General features: G+C 40.5%; 1 protein-coding gene across 3 annotated transcripts in view; it reads right to left on the reverse strand.

Moving 5' to 3' along the window:
- Positions 1-2,021: 2,021 nt before the first annotated feature.
- OSBPL2 (oxysterol binding protein like 2) overlaps positions 2,022-20,082 on the reverse strand; it is a 105,825-nt gene continuing 87,764 nt past the window's right edge. For all 3 annotated transcript variants that reach the window (XM_083146803.1, XM_083146804.1, XM_083146805.1), the window contains exons 6-14: positions 15,638-15,735; positions 15,370-15,552; positions 14,386-14,493; positions 12,040-12,129; positions 9,550-9,673; positions 8,825-8,953; positions 7,490-7,613; positions 3,066-3,156; positions 2,022-2,509 (exon numbers count right to left, since the gene is read on the reverse strand). In XM_083146803.1, the coding sequence (XP_083002929.1) occupies positions 2,407-2,509; positions 3,066-3,156; positions 7,490-7,613; positions 8,825-8,953; positions 9,550-9,673; positions 12,040-12,129; positions 14,386-14,493; positions 15,370-15,552; positions 15,638-15,735 (1,050 nt within the window). In that variant the 3' untranslated portion in view covers positions 2,022-2,406. The remainder of the gene's footprint in view (positions 2,510-3,065; positions 3,157-7,489; positions 7,614-8,824; positions 8,954-9,549; positions 9,674-12,039; positions 12,130-14,385; positions 14,494-15,369; positions 15,553-15,637; positions 15,736-20,082) is intronic.

Raw genomic sequence — 20,082 nt, forward strand, 5'->3', positions numbered from 1 at the left:
AATTTTCCCTGACAGACACAGCATTATTGAGGATTTCCCTTATGAATTGTTTTTGTGATTGCGAAAACACATTGATCTGGTTCATTATCCTGGATCCTATGTGTTTTTGACAGAAAAACTATTTAATTTTTTTTTGAAGGGGTAGGGAATATGTGAAAAATAAAAATCTTATTATAGACATTTTTTTACTCTGACAATTTTTTGGCACAATTGGAATCCCCCTTATTTCTTACTGTCTTTATTATTGTCATAATTATTAGTTGCGATTGCTGTGCTAATAGGTTTTTTTCTTTAAGGTGTATGAAGTATTGGCCACTCATTTGTTTGGAAGCTGCCAATGGCTTACATGTAACTGAATAAATAGTATTTATTAGGAAATTAAAATTACACTTTTGAATATGCTTTTTCCAGTGCTCTCCTGAACCATATGTCTGCGAGTTTTATAACGAAATATGAAAATCAGATTTATGTTTTTATTCTAGTAAACCTCATTGATTAGCACAAATTACCTCCCAAAAGAATCCTGCTGCAATCAACTGCCAAGACAAAAATATATATATAATTACTGCAAAAAAACTTTTATATTGTCTATGATCAGTGAATTAACAGCCGCTTTTATGCATCTTAAATATGGCTACAAAAATATTAGGGATTTAGTGATTTATACATACACACATTATATACACATATACAAACACACAGATACATTTACGCTTAGGTGCAATGGATAAGGCTGGTTCATAGGAGGAAGCATTGAATATTCATTTAAAAAAAAAATCTGAATAGATGGAGGTTTGAAAGTGTGAAAGAAAATACATTTGCTCAATTTACCAGACTGAATGCTTTTCTTCAAGAAAAGTAATAGAATGTATGTGTACTGTATATGTAGATATATTAATCTACACTGCCATGTAGTATCACAGCTTGGCTAGAAACAGTGACTGACAGGTTACTGTTGTGTTGTTCGGACACACTTTATCTTTTTTTTTTTTAACTTCCTTGTATGATCATATACACAATGGGACAGAACTACTTGGCGTCAAAATGTTCCTCCTCCCACACTACTCAATGGACATAAAAAATGTTAATATGTTGCTATACACATTACTTCTAAAAGTGATAGACAGACTACACAGTTGAACTATGAAATAAGTGTCCAGATCAGTGTACAACACGTAGACACATGTATGACACCCAAACAATGAATCGAATGCTCAAGCCAAGCGACTAGGTCATACAGAGACTTTGTTTACTGCTGTCAGCCAATGATCACTGTATCACTGCAATGTAGCATTTGTCAGATGAGCAGATCTTTTGTAGGCTGAGCTTGAAGCATGATTTATTAATATTAAAATGTACTTTTCTAGATCTCTTCCTTTTGATAGTAAGGTCACAATCACTTAGTAGGGGGCTGCATAAAGCCACAAATAAAACTGCTTCTGTATATCCATGAAACAGAATACATTGCTGAAGTTTCGGTAGTCTACCAATAAGATATGGTCTCTTCCACTGTGGTAGTAATTTGTTGAGAGATTCTGGGGTTCGTATACCAAGCAGCACCCTTTTGTTTAAGTATCCGAGTGAGCAGTGTTAAACAGAAAAATATTAATAACAATTATATGTCTCCCAATGGCAGTAGCCAGATAGGAGTGTGCATAATAATTTTTGTATTTGGTAAAGAGATTCGATATTTGAAAATTATTAAATGCATACGAATTACCTATATTACATTCTCACAGTGGTTGTATGCCACCGGCCAGCATTGATGAGTGGTGACTGATAAACGCTGACAAGGGATGTAATCCGGCACTCCGTGCATAAAATTATGTAACTTGCCCTAGTGTCTATCCGGGACCGGTCCGGTCCAAAAATAGAAAAAGGCAAAGATGGCGGCACTCAGGGAGCTTCTTAATAGACAAATGCTTTATTGCATAACGGTTAACACCAACACGTGTTTCGAGCCGAAGCTCGTCCTACCCTGAGGTCGAGCTTCGGCGCAAAACATGTGTCGATGTTAACCATTATGCAATAAAGCATTTATCTATTAAGAAGCTCCCTGAGTGCCCCACCATCTTTGATATATATATATATATTTAAAATAAAAACTTAATAATTTGGTAATTTTTTTGATCCCTGAACAGTTGACTACAAATTAATATCTGTGTGTCTGCATATGCATATTAACCGCATATACAAACCTACACATACATTTTATTTATTTATTTCCGGCAACCAAAGTAGTTAAATAATGGATTCCCTGATTGCTGAACAGTAACCTTTCCTAAAATGTTTCCAAAAAGAAAGTAAAGCCTGGATCCCCACAAACACAGTCAGTGAGCCTTGGCTCCGGTGCAAATGTCGATATGGTGCCTAGGTCTGAAGAGAAACAAGATAAAGTCTTGGGGGTCAATAAATGTCAGGACAGTCTGTGAAATTTCTATCAAAGTATCCTCCTTTGTAGAGCCAGTCTGAAGTCCTAGTGTGCGGATTAGTCCCCATTGTAAACCACCTGGAAAACAAATAATTGTGGTTAAATCGTATGGCAGAGAGAAAAATGCAAAAAAGTCAGAGAATAGAGCATTTCAGGAGGATAGAGAGGAGAATGGAAAAGGTTGAGATCTGGACAGAGACACCATAGAAAAAGGTGGAATGCAGACAGAACGGAGAAGAGAAGATGGTGCAAGTCAGACACCGGAAAAGGGAAATTGCTCATATGCAGATAGAATGGCGATCAGAAGAAGTCAAGATCTGGACAAAGAGGGTAAGGGAACAGGGTGAGATGCGGACATAGAGAAGAAAGAAAAAGGGTAATATGCGAACAGAGATGAGAATGGGAAGAGGGTGAAGTGCTGACAGGGAAGAGGTGCAACCGCACTGGTTTTGCCCATTACATTGTCCATAAATTATTTGATTTGGTCCTGTCCCACCAACCCAGGGCACCCCTGCATGTGTCCCGAGACACCCCAGGGTGCCACAGCATACAGTTTGGGAACCACTGACCTAGGCATTTAAGTCCACTCCAAACAAAAAAGCAATGCAGTTCTGCGCTGTAAAATAATATATACCTTGTCCTCCATTCTTCATTCGTTTTAGCCCGTTCCTTCCTGGCTGCCCTCTGCTTCTCTTCTAACCTTTCCTTTGCATTGCTAGCCTGATCTGGAAGAAAAATGCAGTGCGTTAGGACTTTCTTAGATTTCTAAACAGAATTTGGGGTACAAGCTGATATGTAGATGGCCATCAGTTCAAATACAATAGGAAAGCGGATATCAGACCAAAGGGGGTATTCAACGCTGTCAGTTTTTTTCAACTAGCTTAAAAATCCAGACATCCCTATTCAATGAAGCCATTTTCTGAGTAATTCACTGATCCACATGTTTTCTGGCCTTGCCAATTTTTTCGTAAGTCAAAAAAACTGACAGTTGGTTTGAAAAGATCGAATGTAAATTCAACCGAAAATCATCGAAAAATTCAGATTTTTCAGGCTGTTTGAAAAATAGTCAAAGATTGAATACCCCTCCCCCCTCAAGCAGTAATTCAAAGATAAAACAGAAATGGGTGACCCACCTATTTTCTGCAAAGCATAGAAATAAGTTAGACAAGGCAATATTATAACCTTTATGTTTAATGGCAATAAAGAGAATATAGTGAAATATTGGGTCGGAGTCGAATTTGGCCCCTGCCCCGATGGGTGGGGTTTGCGCATGTGTAAACCCCTGCTATGAGCGGCCTCTGCAATGTACATTGTGGCCGGCCCATTCACAGCTGGGAGGAAGGCGAACGAGGGCAGTGGCGGTGTTGGGCCATGGGAACACCCAGCGTTTAATGGGTGTTCCCATGAAAACACTGGGCTCTCCCATGTAAATGCGGGCGCGGTGAAGTGTGCCGGGGGGCGGGTGGCCTTCCGCCCTGTCTTCATCCTGCTGCCTGCAAATATAAGTCGGTCTCCACTGATTTATATTTGCAAAGGCAGGGAAAATCATTCGATGGTCAGCGATCATCGAATGATTTTTCCTGCTGCCGGCACATGCGAGGTGATGTGTCTTCAGAACAACGAAAAAACCATCCTCCACTGGCCTCTCTGCTCCCAGCAGCAACACCCCCAATGGTGCAGAGAGGCCAGTGGAGGAAGACATATTTTCTTACCATAGCTGGAGACATCATTTGGACTGAAACCAGACAGATCCTGGGATATCGTTGATGCTATATGTGAGAATTTCTCTACAAAAGTTCTCATATACCTCTGGTAATTACAATCGGTTTACTCCTTTACTGCCCTGCTGACTTTTTAAATTTGTTTTATATTGCCTATATTAAAAGAGGATATAATTGCACTACAGTATATGAAATCTCTCTTTAATATTTCCCTATGAATACCGATGTGAATAGTTCATAAGGAACGCTGGGGATCCCGTAAGAAAACCAATATATATTGGTTGTCTGAGATGAGTGAATTGGATAAGTGGATCGATACCCCCTATTGAGGGACGTATACCTCCTCTACATTTTGTCCCTTTTTATTACCCTATCTCACACACTAATTATTGGAGACAGGTATATCAGGGAAGAGGAATGATACAACCCACTAAGGACCATACATTCACTCTGCACTCCTTTTCCTTCTATTCGTGGGCTGAAGGGGACATCTCTCACACTTCTTGAATTTGTATTCATTTGAAGGTGTGAGGACACCTTAAGAGAGACATTCCCATTGGCAACCTATACGCGCATGGCGAGGGACTTTCAAATTTTTTTCTATAGAGTGGTTTGGACCGTCTACAGTTATAAACTACATGTAAACAGTGAATCTCCTTAAAGTAGTCCCATGCTCTAGGATGCTTTACCCACTTCACTGCATTTTTACGTGTTAGTTTTGGGCAATTGTGAACACTTGGTAACTTTGCAAGAATAACGCAAAAAAAACCCCTGAAAATTAGACTTATGCTCTAAAATTTTAAATGTAATGAAAAGCTCAATCTACCTATATAGGACAATACAATCAAGCAGCAAATCTCCAATATTGGCTGTATAAGAAATAAACAGATGTAGGTACATTCCTAGAGAAATATTTCTTGGTAATAAAATCCTTTCACCTACAACAAGAATATGAGCTACCACCACAGATCATTGACTATGGGATCCCATTACAAAAAAAAAAAAAATCTGATCTATATTGAGGCCCAAATACTAAATCTTCCACTCCTGGGAAACCAGATTATTGGGCTGAAATGGAAGCCTAAGCCTTCACTTCATGAGAAAAAATAAGAATCAAATTTACTGGCCAGCACATGGACAGATTGACAAATAAAGCATGGGTAATTGTGCAGGGTACAGAACTAGGTGGCATGTAGCGTGGTGGGAGCAGATTTACAGCTGGATTGGAATAATGGCTTGGACTATTGGCATTGGAATGGCCCACCTGGACATAAGGAGAGATAACTGCAACAAAACTTTCTAAGTGATGCTTTTTAGTAGGAGAAATCTATATCAGTAATAACAAAATGGAGATGTTTCTCAACATTTTAAGGGACACCCAAACCTGTTGGATTTGGAAGGACTTTCTTATTTTATATATAGATGCACCAATTAACAAAATGCATACTTGCCTACCCTCCCGGAATGGCCGAGAGAGTCCCGCAAATCGGGTCCCCACCAGGCCCACCCGGGGAGGTGGGCAAGTCTCCCGCATTTTCGCTGGAGCCCTGGCTCCCCCCTTCCCCACGGTAATAAACTCCGTATTTTTGCGGGTCCACGGGGAGGAGGCAGGGCTAATATGACGCGATTTGCGTCATTTTGCTTCATTTTAGCCCCTCCCCCCATACACGGACCCGCAAATTGATGCTGGTGCCTGTCATGGGGGCGGGGCTTGTTTATGTCAGCCTCGCCCCGCCCCCTCTTTCTCTCCTCTCCGGGCAAAGCCCAGAGAGGAGTTTTACAAAGTCGGCAAGTATGACAAAATGTTTATTGCCTCTGTAGCTGCAAAATTGTGTGCTCCAAATGAGAGTCCAGACTGTTCCTCTATCTACTTTACGGTGTGAGGAGAAACTTTTTCATGTATTTTGAATGGAAAGGGTTGGCTGCCCCTTTAGAGAAGAAAAAGAGTTTTGAGGCCTGGGAGATGCTTCACATCCATAAAAAGTTTCCGCCTGGAAGTGTTTTTGCTGCCCTGTTCTGTACAAAGCTAAAATGTACATGCAGGACCCACTGATTATTTGACAATACCAAAATGGCAAATACAGGTTTTTATTTTACAAACATTTAACTGTGTGATGCACAATTACCTATGCATGCATTTGCATAATAAACCAGCATAATTATACCGTTGCAGTCAAGTTTGCCTGTTTGCCACTTACTTCCACACATGTGTACAACTCATATAGATAAAGACATTGGTCATGCTTGAATAAAAAAATAAGGTACTTGTTTCCTAGCACGGCGCCAGCGATAAAAATTGTATCCATCGGGACCCAAAAAAATCTCGTTGATCGCATCGCATGCAACCAAATCGCTGAGAGACGATTTTACATTGGCCCCAATGTTAAATGGCCCCCAGACCCCAATTTTTATTGTTTCCCAACCCTGATGGGTCAAATGCCCCCCATTGTTAACGCCACCCCACGATGAATGCCAACCCGAAGCGTGGCGAGCGCAGCGAGCGGCGGCGGTACGCGTCTTCCGACCTTTTCATACCCCCACTATCCACGCCGGCGTGGAGTTGATATTATGTAGTGTGGCAAGCGCAGCGAGCCACCGAGCCCAAAGCGTGGCGAGCCCCGCGAGGGGACGCGCATTACTTCACAGATATTACGTGTCCCCTCGCGGGGCTTGCCACGCTTCGGGCTTGGTGGCTCGCCACACTATATAAAATCAACTCCACACCAACGTGGATAGTGGGGGTATGAAAAGGTCGGAGGACGCGTACCACCGCCGCTCGCCACGCTTCAGGTTGCCATTCATCGTGGGGTGGCGTTAACAATGGGGGGGCATTTGTCATGTAAAATACCCATAAGGGTGGGTATACAATGAAAAATCAGGTCCATTGGACCATTTAACATTGTTCCCTATATAAAATCGCGTCCATTAACTTAAGGCATGCGATGGACGCAATTTTTTAATTGTCGGGGAAAAGGCTAAAAATAGCCCTAAAATCGCGTCGGTCGCGTCCATCATACCTCCACTATCCACGCTCGCGTGGAGTTGATATTATGTAGTGTGGCAAGCGCAGCGAGCCACAGAGCCCGAAGCGTGGCGAGCCCCGCGAGGGGACGCGCATTACTTCAGAGATATTACGCGTCCCCTCGCGGGGCTTGCTGCGCTTGCCACGCTTCGGGCTCGGTGGCTCGCTGCGCTCGCCACACTATATAAAATCAACTCCACGCCAACGTGGATAGTGGGGGTATCACGACGGGCGCCGTGCTAGGGAACAAGTACCAAAAATAAAAATGAATTTAAAAACATAAAAAGAATGTCACAGGCATACTTGAACACTTACCTAAATCCCCAGTCTCCATGTGTCTAATGTCTGGTCTTAAACGGCAGTCTGTTGGGGCCAATATGGACTCCATGTCTTTGTCTATCTCATTAAGAGCCACAGCGAAGCTGGTGAAGTTGTACATCTTGATGGTAAAGTCAAAACATTAGAATTACAGCGTGTTGCTGGCATTCAAGCAAATAAATCTACAATGAGGCAAGTGACAGGGGACCGGATTCATGTCCTGACGTTCTTGCAGGGCATGCTGCAAAGTACCAATGTTCGGTACATGCTCAATAAGGGTCTACAATGGCGGACAAAGTATAACAACAGACAGTCAGTGATTGATAGTCTGATGCAGTGGTTGGGGGGGAAGGGGGGTGTGTGTGACTCCAAGTGAATGGAGATTTCCTAGCCTGAATATGGAAAGCTTAAGCTTGTAGGTCAATCCTAGTGTGTTACAAACAAACAATCACTTTGGTTATGTGGGGGTAGCAAAGCTGAAAGCTGTGTACACACGGTGCAATATATTGCTCAGTGTCCAGTTTTCATTAGCGACCAGAGATGGTTGCTGATTAACAGGAGGCTTTGCTGGGGGAGCCGCAGAGGGAAACAGCTGACCAGCAACCATTAGGGGGATGAAAACGGGAGAGCGCACGCAGCGATTTATCGCTGCAGCACAAACAAATCGCTGGAAATATGGTCGCTCAGCGACCATATTGACAGAGATATTGCACTGTGTGTACACAGCTATACATTACCAAAGAGCAGACTGTTAACATGGTGAAAGAATGGTCACACAATGGCGGCCAATCTTCCAAGCACATTTTATGTAATGCATAATATACGGATTATGGTTAACTCTGCTGTTTTTAGCCACTTACACTGTTATTAGATCAATGGGCCACATCATATCTTGATGCCCAAATAAAATTTCAACTACATTTTAAAACAAAAAGAAAAAGCAGCACTCTTAGTTTTTAGATTTCGACTATTGAAATGAATGTATTTTACCTAGTGGACTAGACAATAGCCATACACAAATGTAGACTGCATTCTTGAGCAGATCATAAGATGATGGCAGAATTTTAAGGCATTAAGGAAAGGGGTGAATCATACAAATGTGTCACAGAATTTTATGTTATTTCTCCTTCCAATGCATCTATGGTACGTTTTTTAGTCAGCACTTTCTAGCTTATACGTGATGAAATGGAAAGTGTTATGAAATGTCAAAGAGGCATTTTTATCTGGATGTTTACGAAGGAGTGAAAACAATACATTCTACCTGTCACAAAAGCTGTGATTTAGTTCTGAGAAATGTCAAATATCCCCCTAAAGAATCTGTTCAGGACTAACCTGGGAAGAATTTTGAGGTCGACAACTGATCCTCCAAAGCAGTTTACTACCAGATATGACCTGCACAGTCTCTTGTACCTCTGGCATATCATCTGCTTCATCAGCCTCTGGATTCACAGTTTCTTCAGTCTGCAAACACAAACTGGAGATGTTGAAAGAGTCATGACTAACCAAGAAGATGGAAGACTGTGACTTGTACAATCTGCACGATACTCACACATCTCCCTTGGTGGATACACTATATATTTATGTTCTGCTAGTGATTGTGCCACAAATGGATATTCTCACAGCTTGAACTCATAATAGAGTACCAGAACTGAGAATCCCTCACACAGTTTACCAGAGAACAGGACACAACGGCTTTATCAGGGTAAATGGTCTGTGAGAATGGTAATTCCTCAAGATACTGTCCAAAAAATATATTTTGAGTGCGGATTCCTAATATAATGCTATGGCTGTGCCTTGCAGCAGTACTACGTGAAAGAAAGCTATATTTTAGAATAGTCATACAGTATTTTACAAAGAAATACAATTTTTACTTTCATACAAACACTTTTTTTTCTTATTCACAAAAGTAAGTCTGAACAAATGAATTCCATCTCACTTATTTTCCCCATCCCCCTTTAAAAGCATCACCACTATGACACCTTCACCTGGTTCCTGTGGGAATAATTCTGTGTTTGGTGTAAACTCCAGGCCATCCAGCCATGGACCAGACCACTCACCTGTTTGTATTTTTTCTGTTCCCCTCCTCTCTTTTCTGACTTCTTATAGGCTTCATACGCAGCTGGATCCACACTCCACAAACACTCTGTCCACTTCCCATATATCATACAGAGCTTCTTCTTACTGCGAACAGGTGTAAAGAAAAACTACAGTCCAACAGGTAACAAAAACATTAGTGTTCTGGTTCTCAGTCTATTGTAATAAATTCACTAACCTGTCAATAGATTATGGACTCATTACAATTTATTGTTATTTCTATTATCTATTATGTCAAACAAATCTGGAAAGCAGCGTGAACACATTTCATCCTACTGTACAAACATAATAATTGCAGAAAATCTGAGGTTAAAATAAAAACATTAATAAAACTGACTAAAATTGAAATCCCAGGTATCCTTTTTGGAGAAATACCATTTACTTGGCAATATTGAACACAAATAGGGGATTGATCCATACAGAACAATAACTAAGGGAACAGGTACTCCATCACTAGTAAGGCAGCTCTTATGTTATCAGATTCTAGTATTTAGGCATCTAGAAACAGTTGCTCTAGATTCAACATTGAATCCAGTTACAGCTGCAATATATTGTATATGGGTATAAATATACCCTTAATCACGGTCAGTATAAATGAGTGACATGTGCTGGCATAAGGAAAAAAAGCCGTTTCTCTTCTGGACAGTTTTCTACAGAAAAAAGCAAATGCCAAATGCAGCAGCTGAATTTTGGACAGAACACATCTGCTACGTGGGTATCATGTTTTCAAGGCCAGTTTGTCATGTCTTGACAGGTTAATAAAATGTCGGGGAAGGCTTTCTATGGCATTTCTGCTGTTCCTCCTCACAAAATCTGCAAGAGGAACTGGTTCCGTTCTTAATTTTTTTTTAAAGTGCATTAGTATCACAGTAGAACTTTTTACTCCTGTGCACTAAAGGGAATATTAAAAAAAACACATGCAAAAAAAACTACCCGTACATTTCTATTACAGTATGTTTCATGGTAAAAGCTGGCGCAACTCTGCAAAAGGGTGCACCACCATCTGGAAAACACACTAGTCCATGCTTCATCACCCAGACAGCCCATTTATTTGAACCCCAGCATTATTTTGGCTATTGGGCTAGCATGGAATGAGTATCACTAAGGCTATTGTGGCCCTGCCCACACCACATCTCACAAGCTTTCCTTTTGCCGTTGAACTACCGCACTCACTTTCTCTTCTTGTAGACAACACATGGCACACTCCATCCTGCCAACTAACAGAGACTACTTCCAAACCTAAATTACCCCATTAGGCCCCTTTCCTTCTATCAGCCATCATTTTTGCTACAATAGCCTTTTAAGGTTCCATGCCATTTTTCGGTCTGATACAAATGCTCACAAATAGAAGATTTCATTTTTAGTTCGTATATACTAAAAAAAAAAAAAAAAAAAAAAAAATAGGCACTTCCAGAAACCCTGTCAAACAGATTGACCACCCCTTTTGCCTGTTTCACCATTGGGCACACTTTCGCTCACCATTATCAGATAGCTCCAACTGCCATACAAACACTCCCAGCTGATGCCCCATCTGTCACAGACCAGACACCCCCAACTACAACACTCACCTACCATCACTCCACAACTACCAGGATCTAGGCTGGTTTCCCTACACAAATCTCAGAGTTAAATCAGGGGCATTACATTTATTTCAGGGACCATTTTCTGAAACATAAAAAGTAACAAACTGAAGAAATGTAAATTTAGATCAATTTGATGGAGGTTTAGTAAGTTATTCCAAGCTGTGACAGTCAAGATGAAGGAGTTCTCTTTTTAGCTTAATGACACAGACTAGATATATATTATACGTAACCATCATAATTCACCGCTGCTAAACAAAAAAGAGGCTACACTGCTTTACAGAACCAGATGGGTTTTAATTTCAGGAGAACAGAAACTTTAAGTGAATAAAAAAAAGACTGGTTAAACTCTGAAATGATCATGTTAATGTTTCCTAAAATCAAATTTTCTGAAATATAGCCCAAGCTACAAAAAAAACGAAAAACAAGGAACGTATTTATTTTAGGGATGTTTCCTAAAAAACGTGAAGCTTGTGTGCACCTTAGAATGTGGTAGGCAGGTAAGTAGATGCAAGTTCTATACAGAATAATTTTCTGTTGCGGAGATTAATAGGCCGCCCAAAAAAAATCACCAAGGGTTATCACCCTGGATACCACAAACTCTAACACAAATAAAATATAAAATATTGAAGTAGAAGAACGTGTCTGGGTAAAGTAGTATGGGTCTGCAGATTCTGGAGATCATTAAAGACCCTTAAAAGGATAATTTCATAAGCAGTGTATAGCACAGTTTGTCTACACAAGAAAATAAGGAATATCCTAGGAGAATAAGGAAAGTGGTCATTTACGGGCAGTTGTGTCGAATGAGGTGAAGCCATTTTCCATCCCCATATCCAATTATGAAACAAAAGAAAACAGTTGACTGAAACTTACTTCTTGTCTTGAATATATCCTTCTACTCTGTGCAGCTCCTTCCCAAACAGACCACATGGTTTGAAGTTCAGGATGCATTTATCTCCGGTACTGTTATAAATAATCATAAATCGAAATGCACATTATGAACATAAAATACATATTTTTTAAATAGGTTATGGGAAAAAAATTATTGGAACACATCGTAATAAACCCTGACATTTTATCCTGCACCAGGAAGGAGCGGTGATGAATTTTGACAGTCTGGCTGTGATAGACACTTGATAATAAATACTTATTCATGCAGTTCCAGGATGTACAAAAGAAGTCTCTTAAAGCTAAACTTTTTCAGAGGATGAATTATTTTATAGTTTGGTGACAGACAATGAGGTTTCATTTTTCGCATGGTTGATGCAAAATTGCTCAAATGGATTTATGTTTTCGTATTCTATTTGATGCTGAAGTAACTGATACTGCAGTGAAACTGCTGCTATTATTTATCCTGACATCAGTGGTGATCTGGTCAGACTGCAGTAGGGATTACTCAGGCCTACCACATGGGCAGAGCAGAAAGCATGGTGAGTAAGCCTCACATGGTGAGTATAAAGGGAGGTTATAGTTATGGAGTGGTTTGTGAATGTTAATTGAAACTGGCTAACACAGGCCTGGCCAACCTGTGGCTCTCCAGATGTTGTCAAACTACAAAGCCCATCATGACTTGCCACAGTTTTGCTATAAAGGGAGTGTTAAAACTGTTGCAAGGCATGCTGGGATTTGTAGCTTCACAACATCTGGAGAGCCACATGTTGGCCTGTCCTGGGCTAACAGAACAGAGTCAAAATGAGTTGATCGTATTGTTACTAACACCCGGTATTGGACATTTTGAATGAAAAGCGAAAGAGGAATTAACATCTGAGAGCTGTCTACTCAGCTGAGCTTTTGGCATGATGCAGTGGGGAGAATTCAATGATTTTTTTCTCCATGCACATTCGCAGGGTTCAGGAGGGCTGTAGCATTCGCTGCCAGCCCTCCCTGTCACCCTATTCAATGCAGCAGGGGCTTGCAGCCCCTGCTGGCGAATTTTAACCCGCCGCCGGGGGACAGAGGCAGGCAGGGAGATGTAAGCCTCATTATTTATGGGGGAGGGCTCCCGGGGCACAGGCAGCAGAGGCTGCCCTCCGGGAATGCTAGCACGGAGGGCAGGGGTAGGGACACCCTCCTCTGGTCCCGCACGTAACAAGCCGGGACCAGAGTGCAGTAAATATATGAATATTAATGAGCGGCTCCCGGCCCCCTGCTGGCGAATATGTTAAAAAAAATAATTATATATATATATTGTTTAAAAAAAAAAGAAAAGTAAAATATATTCTTGTGCTGCAAGCACATGAATAAAAATAGCATGCCCCTTCACAGAAAAAAAAATCCTTTATTTTAAAAGATCACATTCCAGTTCACCTAAAAAAGATGACGAATGTAAAATGGAGAATCATGGCGAAAATCAATTGAGAAAGCAATTCTCCATCCTAGCATTGAATACACTCTCAGCGAATCCCAGTGAAAAGCCCATTGAAATACACCAGCGAACTGCAGCAAGCATGAAACGGAGAACTGGCTGGCATTCACTGTTCGCTTTCGATTCATATTTTCACTGAAAAAAATTCACCGCAAGGAGTGAAAAAAGCCAGATTAGCCGAAAAAACTGTGAATCGGGAGCATTGAATACTGGCCAGTGAGTAGACACAGGGGCAGATTTGTTGACCAAATTTGCAGAGAATCCACCACATGTTTTCAGTACATAATTGCAACACTGGATGTGTCTGCTGTGGTTCCCTTGTATCATATCCCAACTTACTCCAAAGGATTAGATGAGGACTGTTATATTGTGAGATTTAGCAAGCTCTGGAATGCAAAGCTATTTAAGATGAAATAGTGTTTGTATCCTATGTGCCACACATTGCATCATTTACTGGTAATAATGCATGCATTCTCTTTATTTACACATCACAGGGGCCTCCTGGATGTGATATTCAATAATACATCTGGCCAGCACAGAATTCCTTACTGTCTCAAATAGTGATAACAAATTCTAATAATCAGTAAATTGGCCCCAAAATATTTAAAAATACCACAGAATACACAACTGCCTTCTATATTATTTATGTAGCATTCATTACATGACATGAGCACCCTATGTAAAAGCATAAAGTACAGATAAGTTTTCTCCTAAGCATAAATTGTAAGACTAAAAAATATTATTTCCATGTTTACCTCCAGTAAATTTCAGAAGATGATTATAACTGCTTACAGCATTTATTTGGACCAGTTTATGGTTTTTAGTCCTAATGTAAAAAAACAAAATGTCGGTACCTGTGATTTATGATCTCCACTGTCCCATACTGCTCTATCCAAAGCTTTCCAATGATGACATTGTGTACACAGCAGGTGGGATTTGTCCAGGTATAGACCTCATTGTGCCTGGAGGGGACATAACTAGATCAGTAAAGTGGATTCATGCTCCTCAGACTTTACCCTGTCTTTCGGCCCACATAAAATGGAAAGTAAAAAAAAAAATAAAAAAAAAAAATAAAACTAACAAAAAAAGTAACTTATTTATCAGCTCCAAGTGCACTAGAGACCAAGGATCCTCTTTTTTTTCAGTATATTTTATCAAAACCATTTAAACTAAAATCCGAGGATTGGCCAAAAAGGAATAAATCTGTGATAACAGTCACTCCAGTTGCATCATTCTATTTAGTAGAAGTTCATTCAACCGTCATAAGCAGGAAAGCCCCTATGAGGCATGGCAGGACTATATACACAGAAGCTTAAGGGAACTGTGTACAGATCATACAATATCTTCTAATATTAACTTTCAAACTAGGATTCATTGCATGTTTTTCCCATGTGCTGCTCATACTGTTAGTCCTGTCCTTGGGCATTTTACTAGTGTAGAAAGGAGTTCAGATGGAATGAAAAGGCACTTAGACAACATTACTACAGCCCCTTTTTTTTAATTCATACTTACCTCGTCCCTTGATGTCCACAGCAGCCTTAAGGATCCTATTCAGCAGCATCTCCGCATCTCTGGGACCGGAGACGCAGAGGAAGAGGATCCTGAAGGCCACCGTGGATACCGGGGGATACCATGGATGGGGGACCATCGGGGCACCACCAGCGGAGCATTTTGGATAAGGGATACTCAACATATGAGGCGTGACTGAAAACTGGGTATGTTGGTGACTGCGTTCCAACCATCCTGATGGTTAAAAAGGTGGCTCTAATATGCAACGCTTAGAAGCACACAACTATCAGCTTTTATACATATCAAACACTCTGCTGACTAATACTTACTTGAGTAGCTCCAGTGTGATGACTCCTCGGGGTTCAGCCTCCACACTCTTACCCCAGAACTTCAGTTTTGGATAGATCGACCCATGGAAGATGAAGTCCTTGTTTAGACCTTCAGCATAAAAGGCACTAACAGGTGGGTGGTGGCTTACTTGTTCAGATATAAAGTGGAACCCTAAGTCTTCCCTAAGAGAGACAATTTATTAGTCACTTTCAACCCAGGGTCTTGTGATGGCCTAATTTTCTATTTTCCCCACTATCCTAGACTCACCTCACTAATTCATACGTTTCTCCAAGAAGAGGGTTGAATGGTTTCCCTGTTCTCTCCCATTGAGATGCAACAGCCGAAACAGCAAAAGCAGCCACAGTCTGCAGAGAGAATTATACTGCTTTTTAACCTATACTACAATCACATGAAAGGAAGCGGTGAAGTCAACACATGCACTCACAGTACTTTTAACATGGCTAGATTGATATAAAGGAAACCTGCGAACACATACCCAAAATTGTTTATTAAATTTTTTACATAGACTGTTCTAGGTCTATGCACTCAACAGGTAACCATACATGGCTATAATTTTTCCTTTCCCTACGTTGACTTCTTTCTGCTGATAAAAGAACAGAACATTTGACGTATGAGCTCTCAGGCTCTCCTACCCTTAGGCACAAGTCTACTGTGCCAAAGGCAAAAGTCAGCACAGATCCTCACACAGGCGAAAACCATAAACCTGTCACACTGCAGCGGACATAAAACAACTCAATCTTGGTACACCCTAGAACTCATCTACAGATCATCAGAACAGACAAGACTTCTGAGTAGAACATAAAACCGGACTATAGCTTTAGATTTAAATAAAAATAAAAAAACTCTCCAGAAATCAACGCCCTGATTGCAGGTTTATATTGGTGCCCAAATGAAATATATACATTAAAAAAAATCATAATTTCCAAATAAAATTGTATTGCACATAAAATGTATCTTATATGCAGCACGTCTGATCTTCGTCTATGACCTGATGCTCACGGGACCGTGCATGGGGCCGATTCGGAAATGTGATTTGTCCCGAACAGTCTGAATTGGGTGAAAACAGGCCAAATCGCACTAGTGTATGGGGGCCTTAAGACTTGCAATCAGGCCTACTTAAGCTGGGTACACACTAGTAGATATATCTGCAGATGGACAGCATGTTCCTCAGACACCATGACATATCTACTAGTGTGTAGCCAGCTTAAGTAGGCCTGATTGAAAGTCTTAAGGCCTTTTTTTATAGCTTTATTTATAGCATAAATAACCGGAAACCCGTCCATGATCTGCCATGATTGACCTCAAAATTGGACGGGTTTCCGGTTATTTATGCTATAAATTATATGGCAACATGTTTAGAGCCTAAAAGTTATTTACACAGCAGTAATGTTACTAGTTTGAAGAGAATTATCACCAATATTCTCCAAAGGTGCATATACACTGGGTGTGATTTTTGACCAGATAGTCAAAATCGTAAGAAAAGTTAGCAAAAATTGCAATGCACAGCTTGCAATATCAATGCATGATACGGCCCGTATCGCAAGTAAAAATAGACTGTGCAGTCAAGGCAATTTTGTATATATAGCATACAGTGAATTTGGACACATTTTTTTTAAAACCCACTTGATCATACGTTACCATCCCAGTGGCCATAGATGGGGAAAATGGTGTCCATGGTGACAGACAAAAATATGGAGAACTCGTTTTCCATGTTGACCTTTTGCTTGTGTCGATCAAATTCAGGTTGACATTTGCATGTGTCAACCTTCTGTCTGTTGGCCAATCGTAGTTGACCTTATGCTTGTTAACCTAATGATCCCACACCTGTCAAAATCGGCTCAATGCACTTCAAGGAGAAATCCCATCGTCCTAACAGGCCATAGACAACTTCTCACTGTGTATATGCACCTTAAAAACAGGGTTAAACGGCTGTGTAAACCCCCCCCCCCCCCCCTCCCCTGTGCTGGCCACTCACTCTATTTAATGTCCCAGGGGAATCCTTGCTGTCAGAGGACAGTGAGGATTCCCCCAAACGGTGAGGTTCGCAGCTAATGCAAGGAGCCCACTGCATTTAGCCGCGAGCCTCAATGTTTTGGCGGCTGCGCGTGCCGTGTCCACCTCGCTGTAAAAACACAGTGAGGTGGTAACGGCGTATGCAGGGGGGTCAGTGGAATACTGACCCACGAGCTGTGGTGGTGAGTAATCAGCACTACTCGCTGTCACAGCTCGCAAAAGAGAATTGAATACGGCCCTAAGTGTGTGTTTACAGCTGACAGATTCATTTCACCATGGTAAATGTATGTCCTTGTATCCCTTGGGTTACACTAATTAAAGAGCCACACCTGCATGCTAGAAAATCCGCATTGAAATCCCAGGCACAGGGCAACTGTATTTGTTGACAATTGCTCATTCCAGAGGTATATCTGATAAGATTACAGAATGAGAATGTCCACATGCACGGCCTTTGGATTATTTACAAATATATATTTTAATTGTTTTGATAGCTAAAGTATAAGAAGCCTTCGCAACAACACTTACCTAGGTCAAACTAATAGCGTGTACACATGGTAAGATATGCCTTCCGATGTTGACGATATTGTCAACATCGTCTCGGCATCACATGCAGATCGCAAGGGTTTTAACCGTTGCAAAGAAAGGAGAAATGGATGTGGGGTGCGCTATTGTCAGCAGCTGGCAAAGGGGTTGTCAAGCCTCTAATTATCAAAGAGAGAAAATGTATATGGTATGCCAGCACTGACCCTTGCGATCTGCTTGTGATCCCGATGCGCGTTCACGTATTGCAAGACAGATAGTCTTGGCTGCATTGACTATATAGTGCAGATCTGCACTATATAGTCAAAATTGTGACACTGCATGCATGCCGTGCGATGCGAGTCCCGATACAATCTGATCAGATCAGGACTCGCACTGCACAGCATATCTTCACCGTGTGTACACACTATAACAGCAGTAAGAAAACTCAGCCTGTGCTAGGCAGCGATATGTACTTATGGCAAAGAACATATAGATAAGTTGTTACTGACAATTTGCAATCACTGGCACCGATAGGATAAGATAAACTGTGCAATAACCTAACAATTCCGATAACAAATATACTAAAGAGTAGGTAAATAGCACTGGCATAAGTAATGTTTCACAACAAAAACACAAGAAAGATAGCATGCATACGGATATAGGGTAGAGAGCAAAGAGATAAATAGCCAGAAATGACGGACATATAAGAGATCAGGATGTGACTGTCAGACAGATATGAGATACGCATATTGAGTCATCACAAATATGAGAGCGGTACAGATATAAAAAAAAAAATGTATGCAGGAGAGAGAGGGACAGATGTATCAAGCTTCAAAAGTGATAAAATGGAGAGTTATAAACAACCAGCCGATCAGCTCCTACCTGCCATGTCACAGGCTGGGTTTGAAAAATGACAGGTAGGAGCATATTGGCTGCTTCTTTATCACTTGCCATTTTATCACTTTTTGAAGTTTAAGAGAGAGAGAGAGAGAGAGAGAGAGGGAAGGGGACGACAACGACACAGATAGGAGAGCGTGACATAAGGCAGACATACACACATATGATAAAGCACAAATTGGAGATTAAATAATTATATAACAGAGAAAGAACGATAAGAGAAAAATATGAGATGAATAGATCTATTACCTAATGAGAGAAACAGTTAACACAGAGAGAGTTAAATGCATGCAAGATAGACAGAAGGATAGATATCAGAGATAACACAATGATCTAACAGAAACATACTAATACTCTAATATTAGTATAAGAGTATGCTTATACTAATCTTATGCTTTGAAAAGAGTTTTACAGAAACAGACAGCTGGTACAACAATCATGCCAATAACATATCAGGAATAAAAACAAAACAGATTAATATATTCTGCCAAAGGAGCCATGCCAATAATATTTTACAATGAACAGAGAGAGGATATTACTGAGACAATAAGGGCTGTATTCAAATGTTATCACCACAGCCAATCAGCTCCTGACTGTTAAGTTACAGGGTGGGTTTAAAAGGGACAGTTAGGAGCCGATTGGCCAGTGATAAAGTACCAGTACATCCTCCCTTAGCACTGCTTAATACATATACACCTCAGTTCAGTAGGTACAGCTTTCCATAAGAAGAGACTAAAAAGGAGATTGATCACTGCTTGGAGGTAAATATTAGTGGAGAGAGATAAAATAGCAACCAATCAGCTCCTGTAAAAATGGCAAAAGTGGAATAGTTGGTACTTTAGCTTTTTCTATGCTTTGTCAACTCTCCCATAATGCTGCAAGAGTTTAGAAGCACATATAAGAGGTGGTAATCAGAGAGCAGGCACATAGGGAGAGGAGCTGACTAATGTATGAGGGAGATTATCGCAGGATGAACAGAAATATGAGGGTATGAGAAGGCCTTGAAGAGAAGTATAGAATTATAATATATATAAGTGTTTATATATAAGTGTTTCTGCGTTAAAATTATTAGAAGCAGGACCAATATATGCAGAGACAGAATTATGCAACAATTATTCTCAAAACAATACATATTAAACAAACATCAAATGTCCTACAATATATAATTTAATCACAAATGTCACAATATAAAGAATATATATATATAATCTATATTTTAAGAAATGCTTAGAGGTGGATCAAAGCTTCATAAAAAAGTA

Source organism: Crinia signifera, chromosome 6 (assembly GCF_055691185.1).
Source record: "Crinia signifera chromosome 6, ASM5569118v1, whole genome shotgun sequence".
NCBI lineage: Eukaryota > Metazoa > Chordata > Amphibia > Anura > Myobatrachidae > Crinia > Crinia signifera.